The sequence below is a fragment of the Schistocerca nitens genome, chromosome 4, assembly GCF_023898315.1.
Source record: "Schistocerca nitens isolate TAMUIC-IGC-003100 chromosome 4, iqSchNite1.1, whole genome shotgun sequence".
NCBI lineage: Eukaryota > Metazoa > Arthropoda > Insecta > Orthoptera > Acrididae > Schistocerca > Schistocerca nitens.
Window position 1 is genome coordinate 379315198 of NC_064617.1, and position 25226 is coordinate 379340423.

Genomic DNA, 25226 nt, shown 5'->3' on the forward strand with positions numbered 1-25226 from the left:
GTTGTCGCCAGTGGTCGGCGGAAGGTGCACGTGCCCGTCGACCTGGGACCGGACCGCAGCGACGCACGGATGCACGCCAAGACCGTAGGATCCTACGCAGTGCCGTAGGGGACCGCACCGCCACTTCCCAGCAAATTAGGGACACTGTTGCTCCTGGGGTATCGGCGAGGACCATTCGCAACCGTCTCCATGAAGCTGGGCTACGGTCCCGCACACCGTTAGGTCGTCTTCCGCTCACGCCCCAACATCGTGCAGCCCGCCTCCAGTGGTGTCGCGACAGGCGTGAATGGAGGGACGAATGGAGACGTGTCGTCTTCAGCGATGAGAGTCGCTTCTGCCTTGGTGCCAATGATGGTCGTATGCGTGTTTGGCGCCGTGCAGGTGAGCGCCACAATCAGGACTGCATACGACCGAGGCACACAGGGCCAACACCCGGCATCATGGTGTGGGGAGCGATCTCCTACACTGGCCGTACACCACTGGTGATCGTCGAGGGGACACTGAATAGTGCACGGTATATCCAAACCGTCATCGAACCCATCGTTCTACCATTCCTAGACCGGCAAGGGAACTTGCTGTTCCAACAGGACAATGCACGTCCGCATGTATCCCGTGCCACCCAACGTGCTCTAGAAGGTGTAAGTCAACTACCCTGGCCAGCAAGATCTCCGGATCTGTCCCCCATTGAGCATGTTTGGGACTGGATTAAGCGTCGTCTCACGCGGTCTGCACGTCCAGCACGAACGCTGGTCCAACTGAGGCGCCAGGTGGAAATGGCATGGCAAGCCGTTCCACAGGACTATATCCAGCATCTCTACGATCGTCTCCATGGGAGAATAGCAGCCTGCATTGCTGTGAAAGGTGGATATACACTGTACTAGTGCCGACATTGTGCATGCTCTGTTGCCTGTGTCTATGTGCCTGTGGTTCTGTCAGTGTGATCATGTGATGTATCTGACCCCAGGAATGTGTCAATAAAGTTTCCCCTTCCTGGGACAATGAATTCACGGTGTTCTTATTTCAATTTCCAGGAGTGTATGATATTCAATACCGTTTCGACCGCACGCGTGCTATATGCCGGACATCCATCATGTTGGAAATACATCGCCATTCTGTCATGCAGTGAAACATCTTGTAGTAACGTCGGTAGAACATTACGTAGGAAATCAGCATACATTGCACCATTTAGATTGCCATCGATAAAATGGGAGCCAATTATCATTCCTCCCATAATGCTGCACCATACATTAACCCACCAAGGTCGCTGATGTTCCACTTGTCGCCGCCATCGTGGATTTTCCGTTGCCCAATAGTGCATATTATGCAGGTTTACGTTACCGCTGTTGGTGAATGACGCTTCGTCGCTGAATAGAACGAGTGCAGAAAATCTGTCATCGTCGCGTAATTTCTCTTGTGCCCAGTGGCAGAACTGTACACGACGGTCAAAGTCGTCACCATGCAATTCCTGGTGCACAGAAATATGGTACTGGTTCAATCGATGTTGATGTAGCATTTTCAACACCGACGTTTTTGAGATTCCCGATTCTCGCTCAATTTGTCTGCTACTTATGTGCGGATTAGCCGCGACAGCAGCTAAAACACCTACTTGGGCATCTTCATTTGTTGCAGGTCGTGGTTGACGTTTCACATGGGGCTGAACACTTCCTGTTTCCTTAAATAACGTAACTATCCGGCGAACGGTCCGGACACTTGGATGATGTCGTCCAGGATACCGAGCAGCATACATAGCACACGCACGTTGGGCATTTTGATCACAACAGCCATACATCAACACGATATCGACTTTTTCCGCAATTGGTAAACGGTCCATTTTAACACGGGTAATGTATCACGAAGCAAATACCGTCCGCACTGGCGGAATGTAGCGTGATACCACGTACTTATACGTTTGTGACTATTACAGCGCCATCTATCACGAAGCGAAAAAAGTGGTCCAACTGAAACATTCATATCTCTTTACGTACTACACGAATATGCAATAAAAAGTGGGGGTTCCTATTTAGAAAAAGCGCAGTTGATATCCGTTTGACCTATGGCAGAGCCATCTAGCGGGCCAAGCATAGCGCTATCACTTCAAGCTAGACGAGTTTCGTTCTTTGTAGTTTTTTGTTTGATGCTTATTTCGTGAGATATTTGGCCCGGTCACTATCAATCGACCACCCTGTATACATGATAGATATATGAGACTTGAAAGGTTTCTGGAACGATATAGTTGCATTTGCTTACGAAGAGAATCTTACAGTATCACGGTATTTCAGTTGTCCATTTGAACAGATGGGACATAACATGACGTTTCTCCGCCTCGTGATGACTGGGTGTTGTGTGCTGTCCTTAGGTTCGTTAGGTTTAAGTAGTTCTAAGTTCTAGGGGACTGATGACCATAGATGTTAAGTCCCATAGTACTCAGAGCCATTTGAAACATTTTGAACCATAACTTGACGACTCATCTAATAAGCAGTATGAAGGAAACGGACACTTGGATTTTATTGTTATACCACAGAAACAAGGATTTTTAAAAAAGCGAAATGTCACCAATACGCCGGGCAGAAACATCGCCTGCTCGGGGTAAAGCAGAGAGTACTGGGCGTGACAAACGAGTCGCTATCGTGGTGTGACGTGTTGTTGCAGGCAAGACGAGCGACGGCAGCGACTGCGAGTCCGAACCGGGCATCCCGCTGAAGCGCAAGCAGCGCCGCAGCCGCACCACGTTCACGGCGCAGCAGCTGGACGAGCTGGAGAAGGCGTTCGAGCGCACGCAGTACCCAGACATCTACACCAGGGAGGAGCTGGCGCAGCGCACCAAGCTCACCGAGGCCCGGATTCAGGTAACTGACCTCTCACTTTACTACCACCACGAACCGGTTAATACAAATACAGTCAGTTCCACAAAAATGTTTACGCCGTAATTTTAAATTTAACGTCCGCTGCGACATCTCTGGAAGTGGTCTCCAATCTGTAATCAATACGCTTTTGCACAGTGTATGGATAAACAGCGTGAGAGTTAAATGTTTTGTTTTGTCGGCTGCAGTTTAAAATAAGGGAAAAATATCTGAAGCGACACGAGGCAGTGTTCCTTGTAAATCATCCAAAGCGACGAAAGCTTTCACATTAATCTTCGTTGATCTATTATGGATCGTGGGACAACGGCTGGCATGTATTTCGTGATGCAATAATTTACCAACAGCCGTATGTATTGTAGAAATTTATTTTATGCATTTGTTATGTGCTACCAGTTTCGGCATTACATTGATGCCATCTTCAGACCCCACACGTCATAGTCGTAAAATCGCTATACAGGGAAGGAGCCATATAACGGGATCCGTCAATCAAATCGTTGTGCAACAGCTCTTGCTGGCCAGGCGACACAGACTCAGCCACCAAGCCTGACCACCAAGAGCTGTTGCACAACGATTTGATTGACGGATCCCGTTATATGACTCCTTCCGTGTATAGCGATTTTACGACCATGACGTGTGGGGTCTGAAGATGGCATCAATGTAATGCCGAAACTGATAGCACATAACAAGTGCATAAAATAAATTTCTACAATACATACGGCTGTTGGTAAATTATTGCATCAAGAAAAGCTTTCATATGATACTGCTGGGCCAAACGATATTTAGAGGTTGTTCAAATGGTTTAAATGGCTCTGAGCACTATGGGACTTAACATCTGAGGTCATCAGTCACCTAGAACTTAGAACTACTTAAACCTAACTAACCTAAGGACATCACACACATCCATGCCCGAGGCAGGATGCGAACCTGCGACCGCAGCAGTCGCACGGTTCCGGACTGAAGCGCCTAGAACCGCTCGGCCACCAAGGCCGGCTTTTAGAGGCTGTAAACGCGGATGATTTACCGGTGAGAGGGCTAAGGTACCAAGCTATAATCGATAATGGCCGCGATTGGATTAACTATTAGATAATTGCGCAATTAGTAATAACATGTATTTTCATGCAAACATATATTTAAACTCATCATCATCTTGGACAGTTTCCAGCCACTGGCTGGGTCTGTCGGGAACACAAGCCTCTCCATCGTGTTCTGTCTTTCCACCATTCCCCCTCTTCCACCTTCGTCCAGTTCTCTCCTCTTCTCGTCACACATTCCTTCACTCCCTTCACCCATCTATCTCTTGGTCTTCCTCTGGGCCTCTTCCCCTCCAGTTGCAGATCAAACATCCTCTTTGGAATTCTTCCCTCATCCATTCTCTTCATGTGTCCATACCACTGCAGTCTTGATTTTTCTATCCTGTCCTGTACTGGTTCCTCCTTTAGTCTTTCCCTCACATACACATTTCGCAATCTGTCTCGTCTTGTTACACTCAACATGCTCCTCTGGAACTTCATTTCACTAGCCTGTATTCTACTTTTGTCGCTTTTGTGCATTACCCATGTCTCACTTCCGTATGTCAATATGGGGACAAAGTAGGTTCGGTATATAATTCCCTTGGATTTCTGTGGCACCTCCTTGCTCCAAATAAGCCCCCTAATGCATTTGTAGAACTGCCCTGCTTTTCTGCACCTTTCATTTATTTCCATTGCGTTTCCCCCCTTACTTTCAATCATGCTTCCCAGGTACTTGAAGTTCTCTACCACTTGTAGTTTTTCCCCTCCACAAGTTATATCCACATTTGGCCTATTCTTCTTCCTTGTTGTGACAATTATTTCACTTTTCCTTGCAGAGAAATGCATTCCATATTGTGCTGCCGTTGCCTCCCATACGTCTAACTGCTCTTGCACCTCCTTCTCGCAATTTCCCCATAACATCAGGTCATCGGCAAAAAGCACTGCTTTCATTTTATGATCTCCAATTGCATCTGATACTTGCTGTAGGATTTCATCCATAACTATAATAAACAATAAAGGCGAAAGTGCACTTCCCTGTCGCAGCCCATTTTCCAGCTTGAACCATGCAGTACGTTCCCTCCCCACTTTTACACAACTCTCACTTCCCTCATACATTTTTCTGACTTTTCGTGTTATCTCTTCATCTATCCCTTTTGCGTTCAGCACATCCCAGAGCTTGTCCCTACAGATACTGTCATACGCCTTCTCAATATCTAAAAAGGCCATGATTAAGTCCTTCCCGTACTCATAGTGCCTTTCCTGCAGTTGCCTTACCGCAAATATGAGGTCCGTTGTTGATCTTCCCGGTCTGAAACCGTAGTGCTCCTCTTGCAATCTACTTTCAATACTGCTTCTTATTCTCTTCTCCAGGATCTTTTCATAGATTTAATATTTAAACTAGTGTCTTTTATTTCATAGAGATAAAGGCGTACACCTACTTGTCGAACTGACTGTATGACGAGATTTCAGTTAAGCACTCGGGATTTGAGAGTAGTCAACTCACGGTTGACATCAAGCTTGTAGTGTGTAACACCGGCGCTAATAACCACGGCTAGGGCCTCACTTCGGTGAGGAAGAGCGTCCACAAGTTTTGTGAAGTACTGAAACTTGAGCGTGATTTCCAGATCGAGGTCGGCACTATGCCCGCATTTACACCAATCTGGCCACCTTATTACCGGCTTCCGGAAGACTATGCAGATTCTTCATTTCGAAAGCAAGAGCAATACCCTTAACATTTTAGAAAAAGTAGAGATTTACCGTGCTGTAATAAGATATCCTGGTTCTACCTTGAATGCGCAAACAGATCTTCGACACAAAGGTGTTTTATTAAATTTTGGCTGTTTAAACAGATAACCATTACTCCTATAGCTATTTTATTACCGCAGTTCTTTAGCTTCCTAGGTTAGCCTTTTGCGGATGTCCACTAATATGTTATTGCATATGTGAAAGAGAGAATTTGGATTACCAGTTGGGCTTTACTCATATTTTACATTTTAACTATCCACTTCCAGTATTTTTATAAATTATATTTGTGAAAGAGGGAATTTGTATTACGACTCAGGCTTCATCAATACCTTACATTTTAATTACCCACTTTCATAAATTTTATAAACGTCACTCAATCTTTTTTATTACGTGTTACAAATTTTTAAGTAGTTTAACACAGATAGAGCCGCGCCCCATCCTTCACGCCTTCTATAGCGATGGCTTTGCTTCCATCGCCACTGACGCCACCTGTAAACATCTTCCGCATTTTTCTTAAATTTTTTTTCTAGTCATCAGCCTTCTGAGTGGTTTGATGTGGTGCGCCACGAGTTGCACTCCTGTGCCAACCTCTTCATCTCAGATAGTAGCACTTACAACGTACATCCTCAAACATTTGCCGAATGTATTCCAATTCCAATCTCTGTTTTCCTCTACAGTTTTTACTCTCTGCAGCTCCCTCTAGTACATGGAAGTTATTCTATGATTTCTTAAAAGATGTCCTATCATCCTGTCCCTTCTTCTTCTCAATTTTTCCATATATTTCCTTCCTCGCCGATTCACCAGAGAACCTCCTCATTCCCTACCTCATGTGTCCATCTTATTTTCAACATTCTTCTGTAGCACCATATCTCAAATGCTTCGATCCTCTTCTTTTCCGGTTTTCCCACAGTCCGTATTTCACTACCGTACAATGCTGTGCTCCAGACCTAAATTCTCATAAATTTCTTCCTCAAATTAAGGCCCATGTTTGGTACTAGCACACTTCTCTTGGCCAGGAAGGCCCTTTTTGACAGAGCTAGTCTGCTTTTTATGTCTTTCCTACTCCGTCCGTCATGGGTTATTTTGCTTCCTAGGTAGCAGAATTCCCTAACTTCATATACTTCCTGATGGCCAATCTCGATCTGAAATTTCTTGCCTTTCTCAGTTTTGCTACTTCTCATTACTTTCGTCTTTCTTCGATTTACTCTCAGTTCATTTTCTGTAGTCATTAGACTGTCGATTCCATTCAGCAGATCCTGTTAAGCTGTTGAGAAGATAATTCTCGCACTTGTCGGCTCTTCCAGTGTTCGGAATTGTGTGGATGATGTGTTTCCGGAAGTCTGATGGTGTGTCGCCAGTCTCATACGTGAATAGTCGTTTTGTTTCCACTTCCACCAACGCTTTTAGAAATTCCGATGAAATGTTATCCATCCGTTCTGCATTATCTGGTCTTAAATCTTTTAAAGCTCTTTTAAACTCTGATTCTAATACTAGACCCCCTGTCTCTTCTATATCGACTCCTGTTTCTTCTTCTATCACGTCATTAGACTAGTCCTCCCCCTCATAGAAGCCTTCAGTGTACTCTTTATTCCTATCCTCTGTCTCCTCTGCAAACAGTGGAATCCTCATTGCTCTCTTAATGTTATTGCCATTGCTTCTGATTTCACTGAAGGTTGTTTTGACTTTTCTATATGCTAAGTCGGTCCTTCGACAATCATTTCTTTTTCGATTTCTTCACATTTTTCATTTTTCATGCAACCATTTCACCTTATCTTCCCTGCACTTCCTATTTATTTCATTCCCGAGTGACTTGTCTTTCTGTATTCGGAATTTCCTGAACATTTTTGTACTTCCTTCGTTCGCCGATCAGCTGAAGTCTTTCTTCTGTATCCCATGGCTTCTTCGCAGCTACTTTCCTTGTGCCTACGTTTTTCTTTCCGACTTCTGTGATTGCCCTTGTTATAGATGCCCATTCCTCTTCAGCTAACTGCCCACTGAGCTACTCCTTATAGCTGCATCTGTAGCCTTAGTATTCCCGCATTCCAGTTCTTTGCATATTGATTCTTCCTGACTAATCTCTTAAGCTTCAGCTTACTCGTCATCACTACTAAATTGTGATCTGAGTTTATACCTGGCCCTGGGTAAATCTTACAATCCAGTATCTGACTTCAGAATCTCTACGCCTTTATCGCGTCATATTTTTATAACTTGATGTGAATGATGGCGAGTGGCTCTAAGGCAGTTACCTTTCCGCTATGACTTGTTCAATCCAGAAAATGGCAGTACACGACGCAAGGAAGGTAGCCGATACACAATATTCCGCGGCCAGTGCTTAATAATCTGCCAAAATGGCAAGTGTGCTGGGAACGTGTAGCCGACTGGTTGTTAATAGAGGGACTGTCCGCAGAGCATGTCCATAGCGAAATTTTTCCCATAAGGGCTTAGAATTTCATTTCATAGAAAGTTGTGTTCTGTGGGGTATAGGAATTCAGTAAAGGACAAGAAAAAGTCACAAAGAAAAAGCTTCCTGTCCGCGCTGGTTATGCAGTGACGGCACATTGTTTCCCCGTCTAGGAGTATTTCGCTACCCCCCAGGACACATCAGTCTTGTGGGTTGCGGCAGTTTATGGAACCAATTAATTTCTTTCCATCCCGAGAGGTTACTCGTTAAAAGCGAACGCTGCCACAAGAATTACATGCTGCACGTTTTCAGAACATTGTAGAACGATGGGATAAGTGTTTAACTTTACAGTGGGAAATGTTGGAAAACAAAATAAATTACAGGCTGGTATACGCGGCTCTGATGTCTCTACCCTAGTTTGCGAGTTATTTGTTGACTCACCCTGACAGTAATTCCCGCTGATAATCGCCTCAGCAGCACAACAGAAATATACTTAAAAGTAAATAGAAAGATTCACAAAAAATACCACTCTCCAATTTGCGCGGCAACTAATAAAATATTTCGTATCAGGTTCTCCCAAACACCACCTCCAACTAGCTAACGTATCCACGCACAGCTCCGAGGCCGCTTTTTAACGAACAAGTCCACGCTCATTAATCCACAATACTCTCACGTAAAAACAAGGAAAGTGCCTAAGCAAAATTCGATGTCCGCGCTGGAGAACAGAGTTTCGATTTTCTCACTCATCCATGCTGCTCTAAGTAATTTTCCTTCACGAAGGATCACCTACTCCTCATTTCAGAATTACACAGCGATAACACCACCTCTGGCCTATAGGACACACGACCTCTACACCCCACAAGCTCTGCTGGCAGACCCTTCGATTTGCCGGGCTCCAAACAGCTGCACGAAATTATTAAATACACACAGAATATTTCATAGTCTTTGCATCAGACGTCCAGTGGTGATAAATCACTGCATGGCGAACGTTTGCTAGAAACAGAATGTTCATCATGTTTTGCGGCGTCGCTAGGCGTCCTTTACTATTCGCCGGCCCTGGGACAACGAGATTTCACCGAACTAGTGTGGTCCACAAACCATGTGTGTTGCATGATACCCAACCCAGTAAATTGATAAAGTGTTTTATAAGAAGATAACCTTAAGAATGGGTGTCTCTAACCAGAGAAAGATATTTTAGAGGTCAATCAGTAACTTTAATTTTGGTTGGTCTACCCAGTTTCATAAGAATCGGAAGACTGGATTATACGTAACCACAAAAAACATACTTACGCTGCGGAGTGCCTATGCCCTGCCGCTTCTTAGAGGCATAATCTATAAAAATGACGCCTTGTGTAGCCCGCAACCATGAGCACACATTTTGTCTCTAACAAAACTTGTTCTCCATAACGTGATGTATAAACCCCAGACATTTGAAATACTTTGAAACACCCTGTATAGGCCCGTCAGACAGTCAGAATTAGGAGCAGGATGTATTCTCATTGGCCATTATCTGCTCCTGTTTGCAGCTCTTCTGTAAGGTGTTACCTTCTGACAGAACTGTAAGAACTTCATCTGCAACGGCAATCACGGGGAAATTACTCTATCTGTAACCCAGCCTTGTATGCTCCGCACAACCCATTTAGGAGTGTTAGTGAAAAACCCACCCCATCAATTCCAGGCTGGAGAAAAACCTCTTTACCTGACGTACACAGTACCATAGTCTTTGCATCAGACGTCCAGTGGTGATAAATCACTGCGGAGTGCCTATGCCCTGCCGCTTCTTAGAGGCATAATCTATAAAAATGACGCCTTGTGTAGCCCGCAACCATGAGCACACATTTTGTCTCTAACAAAACTTGTTCTCCATAACGTGATGTATAAACCCCAGACATTTGAAATACTTTGAAACACCCTGTATAGGCCCGTCAGACAGTCAGAATTAGGAGCAGGATGTATTCTCATTGGCCATTATCTGCTCCTGTTTGCAGCTCTTCTGTAAGGTGTTACCTTCTGACAGAACTGTAAGAACTTCATCTGCAACGGCAATCACGGGGAAATTACTCTATCTGTAACCCAGCCTTGTATGCTCCGCACAACCCATTTAGGAGTGTTAGTGAAAAACCCACCCCATCAATTCCAGGCTGGAGAAAAACCTCTTTACCTGACGTACACAGTACCATAGTCTTTGCATCAGACGTCCAGTGGTGATAAATCACTGCATGGCGAACGTTTGCTAGAAACAGAATGTTCATCATGTTTTGCGGCGTCGCTAGGCGTCCTTTACTATTCGCCGGCCCTGGGACAACGAGATTTCACCGAACTAGTGTGGTCCACAAACCATGTGTGTTGCATGATACCCAACCCAGTAAATTGATAAAGTGTTTTATAAGAAGATAACCTTAAGAATGGGTGTCTCTAACCAGAGAAAGATATTTTAGAGGTCAATCAGTAACTTTAATTTTGGTTGGTCTACCCAGTTTCATAAGAATCGGAAGACTGGATTATACGTAACCACAAAAAACATACTTACGCTGCGGAGTGCCTATGCCCTGCCGCTTCTTAGAGGCATAATCTATAAAAATGACGCCTTGTGTAGCCCGCAACCATGAGCACACATTTTGTCTCTAACAAAACTTGTTCTCCATAACGTGATGTATAAACCCCAGACATTTGAAATACTTTGAAACACCCTGTATAGGCCCGTCAGACAGTCAGAATTAGGAGCAGGATGTATTCTCATTGGCCATTATCTGCTCCTGTTTGCAGCTCTTCTGTAAGGTGTTACCTTCTGGCAGAACTGTAAGAACTTCATCTGCAACGGCAATCACGGGGAAATTACTCTATCTGTAACCCAGCCTTGTATGCTCCGCACAACCCATTTAGGAGTGTTAGTGAAAAACCCACCCCATCAATTCCAGGCTGGAGAAAAACCTCTTTACCTGACGTACACAGTACCATAGTCTTTGCATCAGACGTCCAGTGGTGATAAATCACTGCGGAGTGCCTATGCCCTGCCGCTTCTTAGAGGCATAATCTATAAAAATGACGCCTTGTGTAGCCCGCAACCATGAGCACACATTTTGTCTCTAACAAAACTTGTTCTCCATAACGTGATGTATAAACCCCAGACATTTGAAATACTTTGAAACACCCTGTATAGGCCCGTCAGACAGTCAGAATTAGGAGCAGGATGTATTCTCATTGGCCATTATCTGCTCCTGTTTGCAGCTCTTCTGTAAGGTGTTACCTTCTGACAGAACTGTAAGAACTTCATCTGCAACGGCAATCACGGGGAAATTACTCTATCTGTAACCCAGCCTTGTATGCTCCGCACAACCCATTTAGGAGTGTTAGTGAAAAACCCACCCCATCAATTCCAGGCTGGAGAAAAACCTCTTTACCTGACGTACACAGTACCATAGTCTTTGCATCAGACGTCCAGTGGTGATAAATCACTGCGGAGTGCCTATGCCCTGCCGCTTCTTAGAGGCATAATCTATAAAAATGACGCCTTGTGTAGCCCGCAACCATGAGCACACATTTTGTCTCTAACAAAACTTGTTCTCCATAACGTGATGTATAAACCCCAGACATTTGAAATACTTTGAAACACCCTGTATAGGCCCGTCAGACAGTCAGAATTAGGAGCAGGATGTATTCTCATTGGCCATTATCTGCTCCTGTTTGCAGCTCTTCTGTAAGGTGTTACCTTCTGACAGAACTGTAAGAACTTCATCTGCAACGGCAATCACGGGGAAATTACTCTATCTGTAACCCAGCCTTGTATGCTCTGCACAACCCATTTAGGAGTGTTAGTGAAAAACCCACCCCATCAATTCCAGGCTGGAGAAAAACCTCTTTACCTGACGTACACAGTACCATAGTCTTTGCATCAGACGTCCAGTGGTGATAAATCACTGCGGAGTGCCTATGCCCTGCCGCTTCTTAGAGGCATAATCTATAAAAATGACGCCTTGTGTAGCCCGCAACCATGAGCACACATTTTGTCTCTAACAAAACTTGTTCTCCATAACGTGATGTATAAACCCCAGACATTTGAAATACTTTGAAACACCCTGTATAGGCCCGTCAGACAGTCAGAATTAGGAGCAGGATGTATTCTCATTGGCCATTATCTGCTCCTGTTTGCAGCTCTTCTGTAAGGTGTTACCTTCTGACAGAACTGTAAGAACTTCATCTGCAACGGCAATCACGGGGAAATTACTCTATCTGTAACCCAGCCTTGTATGCTCCGCACAACCCATTTAGGAGTGTTAGTGAAAAACCCACCCCATCAATTCCAGGCTGGAGAAAAACCTCTTTACCTGACGTACACAGTACCATAGTCTTTGCATCAGACGTCCAGTGGTGATAAATCACTGCATGGCGAACGTTTGCTAGAAACAGAATGTTCATCATGTTTTGCGGCGTCGCTAGGCGTCCTTTACTATTCGCCGGCCCTGGGACAACGAGATTTCACCGAACTAGTGTGGTCCACAAACCATGTGTGTTGCATGATACCCAACCCAGTAAATTGATAAAGTGTTTTATAAGAAGATAACCTTAAGAATGGGTGTCTCTAACCAGAGAAAGATATTTTAGAGGTCAATCAGTAACTTTAATTTTGGTTGGTCTACCCAGTTTCATAAGAATCGGAAGACTGGATTATACGTAACCACAAAAAACATACTTACGCTGCGGAGTGCCTATGCCCTGCCGCTTCTTAGAGGCATAATCTATAAAAATGACGCCTTGTGTAGCCCGCAACCATGAGCACACATTTTGTCTCTAACAAAACTTGTTCTCCATAACGTGATGTATAAACCCCAGACATTTGAAATACTTTGAAACACCCTGTATAGGCCCGTCAGACAGTCAGAATTAGGAGCAGGATGTATTCTCATTGGCCATTATCTGCTCCTGTTTGCAGCTCTTCTGTAAGGTGTTACCTTCTGACAGAACTGTAAGAACTTCATCTGCAACGGCAATCACGGGGAAATTACTCTATCTGTAACCCAGCCTTGTATGCTCCGCACAACCCATTTAGGAGTGTTAGTGAAAAACCCACCCCATCAATTCCAGGCTGGAGAAAAACCTCTTTACCTGACGTACACAGTACCATAGTCTTTGCATCAGACGTCCAGTGGTGATAAATCACTGCGGAGTGCCTATGCCCTGCCGCTTCTTAGAGGCATAATCTATAAAAATGACGCCTTGTGTAGCCCGCAACCATGAGCACACATTTTGTCTCTAACAAAACTTGTTCTCCATAACGTGATGTATAAACCCCAGACATTTGAAATACTTTGAAACACCCTGTATAGGCCCGTCAGACAGTCAGAATTAGGAGCAGGATGTATTCTCATTGGCCATTATCTGCTCCTGTTTGCAGCTCTTCTGTAAGGTGTTACCTTCTGACAGAACTGTAAGAACTTCATCTGCAACGGCAATCACGGGGAAATTACTCTATCTGTAACCCAGCCTTGTATGCTCCGCACAACCCATTTAGGAGTGTTAGTGAAAAACCCACCCCATCAATTCCAGGCTGGAGAAAAACCTCTTTACCTGACGTACACAGTACCATAGTCTTTGCATCAGACGTCCAGTGGTGATAAATCACTGCGGAGTGCCTATGCCCTGCCGCTTCTTAGAGGCATAATCTATAAAAATGACGCCTTGTGTAGCCCGCAACCATGAGCACACATTTTGTCTCTAACAAAACTTGTTCTCCATAACGTGATGTATAAACCCCAGACATTTGAAATACTTTGAAACACCCTGTATAGGCCCGTCAGACAGTCAGGATTAGGAGCAGGATGTATTCTCATTGGCCATTATCTGCTCCTGTTTGCAGCTCTTCTGTAAGGTGTTACCTTCTGACAGAACTGTAAGAACTTCATCTGCAACGGCAATCACGGGGAAATTACTCTATCTGTAACCCAGCCTTGTATGCTCCGCACAACCCATTTAGGAGTGTTAGTGAAAAACCCACCCCATCAATTCCAGGCTGGAGAAAAACCTCTTTACCTGACGTACACAGTACCATAGTCTTTGCATCAGACGTCCAGTGGTGATAAATCACTGCGGAGTGCCTATGCCCTGCCGCTTCTTAGAGGCATAATCTATAAAAATGACGCCTTGTGTAGCCCGCAACCATGAGCACACATTTTGTCTCTAACAAAACTTGTTCTCCATAACGTGATGTATAAACCCCAGACATTTGAAATACTTTGAAACACCCTGTATAGGCCCGTCAGACAGTCAGAATTAGGAGCAGGATGTATTCTCATTGGCCATTATCTGCTCCTGTTTGCAGCTCTTCTGTAAGGTGTTACCTTCTGGCAGAACTGTAAGAACTTCATCTGCAACGGCAATCATGGGGAAATTACTCTATCTGTAACCCAGCCTTGTATGCTCCGCACAACCCATTTGGGAGTGTTAGTGAAAAACCCACCCCATCAATTCCAGGCTGGAGAAAAACCTCTTTACCTGACGTACACAGTACCATAGTCTTTGCATCAGACGTCCAGTGGTGATAAATCACTGCGGAGTGCCTATGCCCTGCCGCTTCTTAGAGGCATAATCTATAAAAATGACGCCTTGTGTAGCCCGCAACCATGAGCACACATTTTGTCTCTAACAAAACTTGTTCTCCATAACGTGATGTATAAACCCCAGACATTTGAAATACTTTGAAACACCCTGTATAGGCCCGTCAGACAGTCAGAATTAGGAGCAGGATGTATTCTCATTGGCCATTATCTGCTCCTGTTTGCAGCTCTTCTGTAAGGTGTTACCTTCTGACAGAACTGTAAGAACTTCATCTGCAACGGCAATCACGGGGAAATTACTCTATCTGTAACCCAGCCTTGTATGCTCCGCACAACCCATTTAGGAGTGTTAGTGAAAAACCCACCCCATCAATTCCAGGCTGGAGAAAAACCTCTTTACCTGACGTACACAGTACCATAGTCTTTGCATCAGACGTCCAGTGGTGATAAATCACTGCATGGCGAACGTTTGCTAGAAACAGAATGTTCATCATGTTTTGCGGCGTCGCTAGGCGTCCTTTACTATTCGCCGGCCCTGGGACAACGAGATTTCACCGAACTAGTGTGGTCCACAAACCATGTGTGTTGCATGATACCCAACCCAGTAAATTGATAAAGTGTTTTATAAGAAGATAACCTTAAGAATGGGTGTCTCTAACCAGAGAAAGATATTTTAGAGGTCAATCAGTAACTTTAATTTTGGTTGGTCTACCCAGTTTCATAAGAATCGGAAGACTGGATTATACGTAACCACAAAAAACATACTTACGCTGCGGAGTGCCTATGCCCTGCCGCTTCTTAGAGGCATAATCTATAAAAATGACGCCTTGTGTAGCCCGCAACCATGAGCACACATTTTGTCTCTAACAAAACTTGTTCTCCATAACGTGATGTATAAACCCCAGACATTTGAAATACTTTGAAACACCCTGTATAGGCCCGTCAGACAGTCAGAATTAGGAGCAGGATGTATTCTCATTGGCCATTATCTGCTCCTGTTTGCAGCTCTTCTGTAAGGTGTTACCTTCTGACAGAACTGTAAGAACTTCATCTGCAACGGCAATCACGGGGAAATTACTCTATCTGTAACCCAGCCTTGTATGCTCCGCACAACCCATTTAGGAGTGTTAGTGAAAAACCCACCCCATCAATTCCAGGCTGGAGAAAAACCTCTTTACCTGACGTACACAGTACCATAGTCTTTGCATCAGACGTCCAGTGGTGATAAATCACTGCGGAGTGCCTATGCCCTGCCGCTTCTTAGAGGCATAATCTATAAAAATGACGCCTTGTGTAGCCCGCAACCATGAGCACACATTTTGTCTCTAACAAAACTTGTTCTCCATAACGTGATGTATAAACCCCAGACATTTGAAATACTTTGAAACACCCTGTATAGGCCCGTCAGACAGTCAGAATTAGGAGCAGGATGTATTCTCATTGGCCATTATCTGCTCCTGTTTGCAGCTCTTCTGTAAGGTGTTACCTTCTGACAGAACTGTAAGAACTTCATCTGCAACGGCAATCACGGGGAAATTACTCTATCTGTAACCCAGCCTTGTATGCTCCGCACAACCCATTTAGGAGTGTTAGTGAAAAACCCACCCCATCAATTCCAGGCTGGAGAAAAACCTCTTTACCTGACGTACACAGTACCATAGTCTTTGCATCAGACGTCCAGTGGTGATAAATCACTGCGGAGTGCCTATGCCCTGCCGCTTCTTAGAGGCATAATCTATAAAAATGACGCCTTGTGTAGCCCGCAACCATGAGCACACATTTTGTCTCTAACAAAACTTGTTCTCCATAACGTGATGTATAAACCCCAGACATTTGAAATACTTTGAAACACCCTGTATAGGCCCGTCAGACAGTCAGGATTAGGAGCAGGATGTATTCTCATTGGCCATTATCTGCTCCTGTTTGCAGCTCTTCTGTAAGGTGTTACCTTCTGACAGAACTGTAAGAACTTCATCTGCAACGGCAATCACGGGGAAATTACTCTATCTGTAACCCAGCCTTGTATGCTCCGCACAACCCATTTAGGAGTGTTAGTGAAAAACCCACCCCATCAATTCCAGGCTGGAGAAAAACCTCTTTACCTGACGTACACAGTACCATAGTCTTTGCATCAGACGTCCAGTGGTGATAAATCACTGCGGAGTGCCTATGCCCTGCCGCTTCTTAGAGGCATAATCTATAAAAATGACGCCTTGTGTAGCCCGCAACCATGAGCACACATTTTGTCTCTAACAAAACTTGTTCTCCATAACGTGATGTATAAACCCCAGACATTTGAAATACTTTGAAACACCCTGTATAGGCCCGTCAGACAGTCAGAATTAGGAGCAGGATGTATTCTCATTGGCCATTATCTGCTCCTGTTTGCAGCTCTTCTGTAAGGTGTTACCTTCTGACAGAACTGTAAGAACTTCATCTGCAACGGCAATCACGGGGAAATTACTCTATCTGTAACCCAGCCTTGTATGCTCCGCACAACCCATTTAGGAGTGTTAGTGAAAAACCCACCCCATCAATTCCAGGCTGGAGAAAAACCTCTTTACCTGACGTACACAGTACCATAGTCTTTGCATCAGACGTCCAGTGGTGATAAATCACTGCATGGCGAACGTTTGCTAGAAACAGAATGTTCATCATGTTTTGCGGCGTCGCTAGGCGTCCTTTACTATTCGCCGGCCCTGGGACAACGAGATTTCACCGAACTAGTGTGGTCCACAAACCATGTGTGTTGCATGATACCCAACCCAGTAAATTGATAAAGTGTTTTATAAGAAGATAACCTTAAGAATGGGTGTCTCTAACCAGAGAAAGATATTTTAGAGGTCAATCAGTAACTTTAATTTTGGTTGGTCTACCCAGTTTCATAAGAATCGGAAGACTGGATTATACGTAACCACAAAAAACATACTTACGCTGCGGAGTGCCTATGCCCTGCCGCTTCTTAGAGGCATAATCTATAAAAATGACGCCTTGTGTAGCCCGCAACCATGAGCACACATTTTGTCTCTAACAAAACTTGTTCTCCATAACGTGATGTATAAACCCCAGACATTTGAAATACTTTGAAACACCCTGTATAGGCCCGTCAGACAGTCAGAATTAGGAGCAGGATGTATTCTCATTGGCCATTATCTGCTCCTGTTTGCAGCTCTTCTGTAAGGTGTTACCTTCTGACAGAACTGTAAGAACTTCATCTGCAACGGCAATCACGGGGAAATTACTCTATCTGTAACCCAGCCTTGTATGCTCCGCACAACCCATTTAGGAGTGTTAGTGAAAAACCCACCCCATCAATTCCAGGCTGGAGAAAAACCTCTTTACCTGACGTACACAGTACCATAGTCTTTGCATCAGACGTCCAGTGGTGATAAATCACTGCGGAGTGCCTATGCCCTGCCGCTTCTTAGAGGCATAATCTATAAAAATGACGCCTTGTGTAGCCCGCAACCATGAGCACACATTTTGTCTCTAACAAAACTTGTTCTCCATAACGTGATGTATAAACCCCAGACATTTGAAATACTTTGAAACACCCTGTATAGGCCCGTCAGACAGTCAGGATTAGGAGCAGGATGTATTCTCATTGGCCATTATCTGCTCCTGTTTGCAGCTCTTCTGTAAGGTGTTACCTTCTGACAGAACTGTAAGAACTTCATCTGCAACGGCAATCACGGGGAAATTACTCTATCTGTAACCCAGCCTTGTATGCTCCGCACAACCCATTTAGGAGTGTTAGTGAAAAACCCACCCCATCAATTCCAGGCTGGAGAAAAACCTCTTTACCTGACGTACACAGTACCATAGTCTTTGCATCAGACGTCCAGTGGTGATAAATCACTGCGGAGTGCCTATGCCCTGCCGCTTCTTAGAGGCATAATCTATAAAAATGACGCCTTGTGTAGCCCGCAACCATGAGCACACATTTTGTCTCTAACAAAACTTGTTCTCCATAACGTGATGTATAAACCCCAGACATTTGAAATACTTTGAAACACCCTGTATAGGCCCGTCAGACAGTCAGGATTAGGAGCAGGATGTATTCTCATTGGCCATTATCTGCTCCTGTTTGCAGCTCTTCTGTAAGGTGTTACCTTCTGACAGAACTGTAAGAACTTCATCTGCAACGGCAATCACGGGGAAATTACTCTATCTGTAACCCAGCCTTGTATGCTCCGCACAACCCATTTAGGAGTGTTAGTGAAAAACCCACCCCATCAATTCCAGGCTGGAGAAAAACCTCTTTACCTGACGTACACAGTACCATAGTCTTTGCATCAGACGTCCAGTGGTGATAAATCACTGCGGAGTGCCTATGCCCTGCCGCTTCTTAGAGGCATAATCTATAAAAATGACGCCTTGTGTAGCCCGCAACCATGAGCACACATTTTGTCTCTAACAAAACTTGTTCTCCATAACGTGATGTATAAACCCCAGACATTTGAAATACTTTGAAACACCCTGTATAGGCCCGTCAGACAGTCAGAATTAGGAGCAGGATGTATTCTCATTGGCCATTATCTGCTCCTGTTTGCAGCTCTTCTGTAAGGTGTTACCTTCTGGCAGAACTGTAAGAACTTCATCTGCAACGGCAATCATGGGGAAATTACTCTATCTGTAACCCAGCCTTGTATGCTCCGCACAACCCATTTAGGAGTGTTAGTGAAAAACCCACCCCATCAATTCCAGGCTGGAGAAAAACCTCTTTACCTGACGTACACAGTACCATAGTCTTTGCATCAGACGTCCAGTGGTGATAAATCACTGCGGAGTGCCTATGCCCTGCCGCTTCTTAGAGGCATAATCTATAAAAATGACGCCTTGTGTAGCCCGCAACCATGAGCACACATTTTGTCTCTAACAAAACTTGTTCTCCATAACGTGATGTATAAACCCCAGACATTTGAAATACTTTGAAACACCCTGTATAGGCCCGTCAGACAGTCAGAATTAGGAGCAGGATGTATTCTCATTGGCCATTATCTGCTCCTGTTTGCAGCTCTTCTGTAAGGTGTTACCTTCTGACAGAACTGTAAGAACTTCATCTGCAACGGCAATCACGGGGAAATTACTCTATCTGTAACCCAGCCTTGTATGCTCCGCACAACCCATTTAGGAGTGTTAGTGAAAAACCCACCCCATCAATTCCAGGCTGGAGAAAAACCTCTTTACCTGACGTACACAGTACCATAGTCTTTGCATCAGACGTCCAGTGGTGATAAATCACTGCGGAGTGCCTATGCCCTGCCGCTTCTTAGAGGCATAATCTATAAAAATGACGCCTTGTGTAGCCCGCAACCATGAGCACACATTTTGTCTCTAACAAAACTTGTTCTCCATAACGTGATGTATAAACCCCAGACATTTGAAATACTTTGAAACACCCTGTATAGGCCCGTCAGACAGTCAGAATTAGGAGCAGGATGTATTCTCATTGGCCATTATCTGCTCCTGTTTGCAGCTCTTCTGTAAGGTGTTACCTTCTGACAGAACTGTAAGAACTTCATCTGCAACGGCAATCACGGGGAAATTACTCTATCTGTAACCCAGCCTTGTATGCTCCGCACAACCCATTTAGGAGTGTTAGTGAAAAACCCACCCCATCAATTCCAGGCTGGAGAAAAACCTCTTTACCTGACGTACACAGTACCATAGTCTTTGCATCAGACGTCCAGTGGTGATAAATCACTGCGGAGTGCCTATGCCCTGCCGCTTCTTAGAGGCATAATCTATAAAAATGACGCCTTGTGTAGCCCGCAACCATGAGCACACATTTTGTCTCTAACAAAACTTGTTCTCCATAACGTGATGTATAAACCCCAGACATTTGAAATACTTTGAAACACCCTGTATAGGCCCGTCAGACAGTCAGAATTAGGAGCAGGATGTATTCTCATTGGCCATTATCTGCTCCTGTTTGCAGCTCTTCTGTAAGGTGTTACCTTCTGGCAGAACTGTAAGAACTTCATCTGCAACGGCAATCATGGGGAAATTACTCTATCTGTAACCCAGCCTTGTATGCTCCGCACAACCCATTTAGGAGTGTTAGTGAAAAACCCACCCCATCAATTCCAGGCTGGAGAAAAACCTCTTTACCTGACGTACACAGTACCATAGTCTTTGCATCAGACGTCCAGTGGTGATAAATCACTGCATGGCGAACGTTTGCTAGAAACAGAATGTTCATCATGTTTTGCGGCGTCGCTAGGCGTCCTTTACTATTCGCCGGCCCTGGGACAACGAGATTTCACCGAACTAGTGTGGTCCACAAACCATGTGTGTTGCATGATACCCAACCCAGTAAATTGATAAAGTGTTTTATAAGAAGATAACCTTAAGAATGGGTGTCTCTAACCAGAGAAAGATATTTTAGAGGTCAATCAGTAACTTTAATTTTGGTTGGTCTACCCAGTTTCATAAGAATCGGAAGACTGGATTATACGTAACCACAAAAAACATACTTACGCTGCGGAGTGCCTATGCCCTGCCGCTTCTTAGAGGCATAATCTATAAAAATGACGCCTTGTGTAGCCCGCAACCATGAGCACACATTTTGTCTCTAACAAAACTTGTTCTCCATAACGTGATGTATAAACCCCAGACATTTGAAATACTTTGAAACACCCTGTATAGGCCCGTCAGACAGTCAGAATTAGGAGCAGGATGTATTCTCATTGGCCATTATCTGCTCCTGTTTGCAGCTCTTCTGTAAGGTGTTACCTTCTGACAGAACTGTAAGAACTTCATCTGCAACGGCAATCACGGGGAAATTACTCTATCTGTAACCCAGCCTTGTATGCTCCGCACAACCCATTTAGGAGTGTTAGTGAAAAACCCACCCCATCAATTCCAGGCTGGAGAAAAACCTCTTTACCTGACGTACACAGTACCATAGTCTTTGCATCAGACGTCCAGTGGTGATAAATCACTGCGGAGTGCCTATGCCCTGCCGCTTCTTAGAGGCATAATCTATAAAAATGACGCCTTGTGTAGCCCGCAACCATGAGCACACATTTTGTCTCTAACAAAACTTGTTCTCCATAACGTGATGTATAAACCCCAGACATTTGAAATACTTTGAAACACCCTGTATAGGCCCGTCAGACAGTCAGAATTAGGAGCAGGATGTATTCTCATTGGCCATTATCTGCTCCTGTTTGCAGCTCTTCTGTAAGGTGTTACCTTCTGACAGAACTGTAAGAACTTCATCTGCAACGGCAATCACGGGGAAATTACTCTATCTGTAACCCAGCCTTGTATGCTCCGCACAACCCATTTAGGAGTGTTAGTGAAAAACCCACCCCATCAATTCCAGGCTGGAGAAAAACCTCTTTACCTGACGTACACAGTACCATAGTCTTTGCATCAGACGTCCAGTGGTGATAAATCACTGCGGAGTGCCTATGCCCTGCCGCTTCTTAGAGGCATAATCTATAAAAATGACGCCTTGTGTAGCCCGCAACCATGAGCACACATTTTGTCTCTAACAAAACTTGTTCTCCATAACGTGATGTATAAACCCCAGACATTTGAAATACTTTGAAACACCCTGTATAGGCCCGTCAGACAGTCAGAATTAGGAGCAGGATGTATTCTCATTGGCCATTATCTGCTCCTGTTTGCAGCTCTTCTGTAAGGTGTTACCTTCTGGCAGAACTGTAAGAACTTCATCTGCAACGGCAATCATGGGGAAATTACTCTATCTGTAACCCAGCCTTGTATGCTCCGCACAACCCATTTAGGAGTGTTAGTGAAAAACCCACCCCATCAATTCCAGGCTGGAGAAAAACCTCTTTACCTGACGTACACAGTACCATAGTCTTTGCATCAGACGTCCAGTGGTGATAAATCACTGCATGGCGAACGTTTGCTAGAAACAGAATGTTCATCATGTTTTGCGGCGTCGCTAGGCGTCCTTTAGTATTCGCCGGCCCTGGGACAACGAGATTTCACCGAACTAGTGTGGTCCACAACCCATGTGTGTTGCATGATACCCAACCCAGTAAATTGATAAAGTGTTTTATAAGAAGATAACCTTAAGAATGGGTGTCTCTAACCAGAGAAAGATATTTTAGAGGTCAATCAGTAACTTTAATTTTGGTTGGTCTACCCAGTTTCATAAGAATCGGAAGACTGGATTATACGTAACCACAAAAAACATACTTACGCTGCGGAGTGCCTATGCCCTGCCGCTTCTTAGAGGCATAATCTATAAAAATGACGCCTTGTGTAGCCCGCAACCATGAGCACACATTTTGTCTCTAACAAAACTTGTTCTCCATAACGTGATGTATAAACCCCAGACATTTGAAATACTTTGAAACACCCTGTATAGGCCCGTCAGACAGTCAGAATTAGGAGCAGGATGTATTCTCATTGGCCATTATCTGCTCCTGTTTGCAGCTCTTCTGTAAGGTGTTACCTTCTGGCAGAACTGTAAGAACTTCATCTGCAACGGCAATCATGGGGAAATTACTCTATCTGTAACCCAGCCTTGTATGCTCCGCACAACCCATTTAGGAGTGTTAGTGAAAAACCCACCCCATCAATTCCAGGCTGGAGAAAAACCTCTTTACCTGACGTACACAGTACCATAGTCTTTGCATCAGACGTCCAGTGGTGATAAATCACTGCATGGCGAACGTTTGCTAGAAACAGAATGTTCATCATGTTTTGCGGCGTCGCTAGGCGTCCTTTACTATTCGCCGGCCCTGGGACAACGAGATTTCACCGAACTAGTGTGGTCCACAAACCATGTGTGTTGCATGATACCCAACCCAGTAAATTGATAAAGTGTTTTATAAGAAGATAACCTTAAGAATGGGTGTCTCTAACCAGAGAAAGATATTTTAGAGGTCAATCAGTAACTTTAATTTTGGTTGGTCTACCCAGTTTCATAAGAATCGGAAGACTGGATTATACGTAACCACAAAAAACATACTTACGCTGCGGAGTGCCTATGCCCTGCCGCTTCTTAGAGGCATAATCTATAAAAATGACGCCTTGTGTAGCCCGCAACCATGAGCACACATTTTGTGTCTAACAAAACTTGTTCTCCATAACGTGATGTATAAACCCCAGACATTTGAAATACTTTGAAACACCCTGTATAGGCCCGTCAGACAGTCAGAATTAGGAGCAGGATGTATTCTCATTGGCCATTATCTGCTCCTGTTTGCAGCTCTTCTGTAAGGTGTTACCTTCTGGCAGAACTGTAAGAACTTCATCTGCAACGGCAATCATGGGGAAATTACTCTATCTGTAACCCAGCCTTGTATGCTCCGCACAACCCATTTAGGAGTGTTAGTGAAAAACCCACCCCATCAATTCCAGGCTGGAGAAAAACCTCTTTACCTGACGTACACAGTAACCACTGAAACAAGCAAACAGGCTCATTGCAGAACTATATGTTATTGTACACGCCATATGCATCTCTAACCACTCATTGAAGATTATATCCGGTGCAGTTAGATCCTGTACACTTACCTAACTGCAGGTATGTTAACTGCTACATTTCACCCTCTATGCCAAACATTCAGTACGTTGTCCTCGATGATGAGTGTTCATCGGAGGTGAGGGTATCATCTGGAGTGCCCCAGGGAAGTGTGGTAGGTCCGCTGTTGTTTTCCATCTACATAAATGATCTTTTGGATAGGGTGGATAGCAATGTGCGGCTGTTTGCTGATGATGCTGTGGTGTACGGGAAGATGTCGTCGTTGAGTGACTGTAGGAGGATACAAGATGACTTGGACAGGATTTGTGATTGGTGTAAAGAATGGCAGCTAACTCTAAATACAGATCAATGTAAATTAATGCAGATGAATAGGAAAAAGAATCCCGTAATGTTTGAATACTCCATTAGGAGTGTAGCGCTTGATACAGTCACGTCGATTAAATAGTTGGGCGTAACATTGCAGAGCGATATGAAGTGGGACAAGCATGTAAGGGCAGTTGTGGGGAAGACGGATAGTCGTCTTCGGTTCATTGGTAGAATTTTGGGAAGATGTGGTTCATCTGTAAAGGAGACCGCTTATAAAACACTAATGCGACCTATTCTTGAGTACTGCTCGAGCGTTTGGGATCCCCATCAGGTCGGATTGAGGGAGGACATAGAAGCAATTCAGAGGTGGGCTGCTAGATTTGTTACTGGTAGGTTTGATCATCACGCGAGTGTTACGGATATGCTTCAGGAACTCGGGTGGGAGTCTCTAGAGGAAAGGAGGCGTTCTTTTCGTGAATCGCTACTGAGGAAATTTAGAGAACCAGCATTGGAGGCTGACTGCAGTACAATTTTACTGCCGCCAACTTATATTCCGCGGAAAGACCACAAAGATAAGATAAGAGATATTATGGCTCGTACAGAGGCATATAGGCAGTCATTTTTCCCTCGTTCCGTTTGGGAGTGGTACAGGGAGAGAAGATGCTAGTTGTGGTACGAGGTACCCTCCGCCAGGCACCGTATGGTGGATTGCGGAGTATGTATGTGGATGTAGATGTAGAAGATTTTCTATGGGAGTAAGATCAGGTAATTGAGCGGATGCTGTCGCGGGCCTGAACATTGGTCGAACCAGGAACATATGCATGCAGCCCTGTGAACACTACACTGTCATCTTGCAAGATGGAATTTTCCACAGCAGTG

At 44.5% G+C, this 25226-nt stretch overlaps 1 protein-coding gene across 1 annotated transcript in view; it reads left to right on the forward strand.

Annotated features, from left to right (window-relative positions):
- The window catches only part of LOC126252318 (protein gooseberry-neuro-like), a 173578-nt gene that overhangs the window by 112465 nt on the left and 35887 nt on the right, over nt 1-25226 (forward strand). Inside the window, exon 4 of the mRNA XM_049953203.1 lies at nt 2650-2846. Within this exon, the coding sequence (XP_049809160.1) occupies nt 2650-2846 (197 nt within the window). The remainder of the gene's footprint in view (nt 1-2649; nt 2847-25226) is intronic.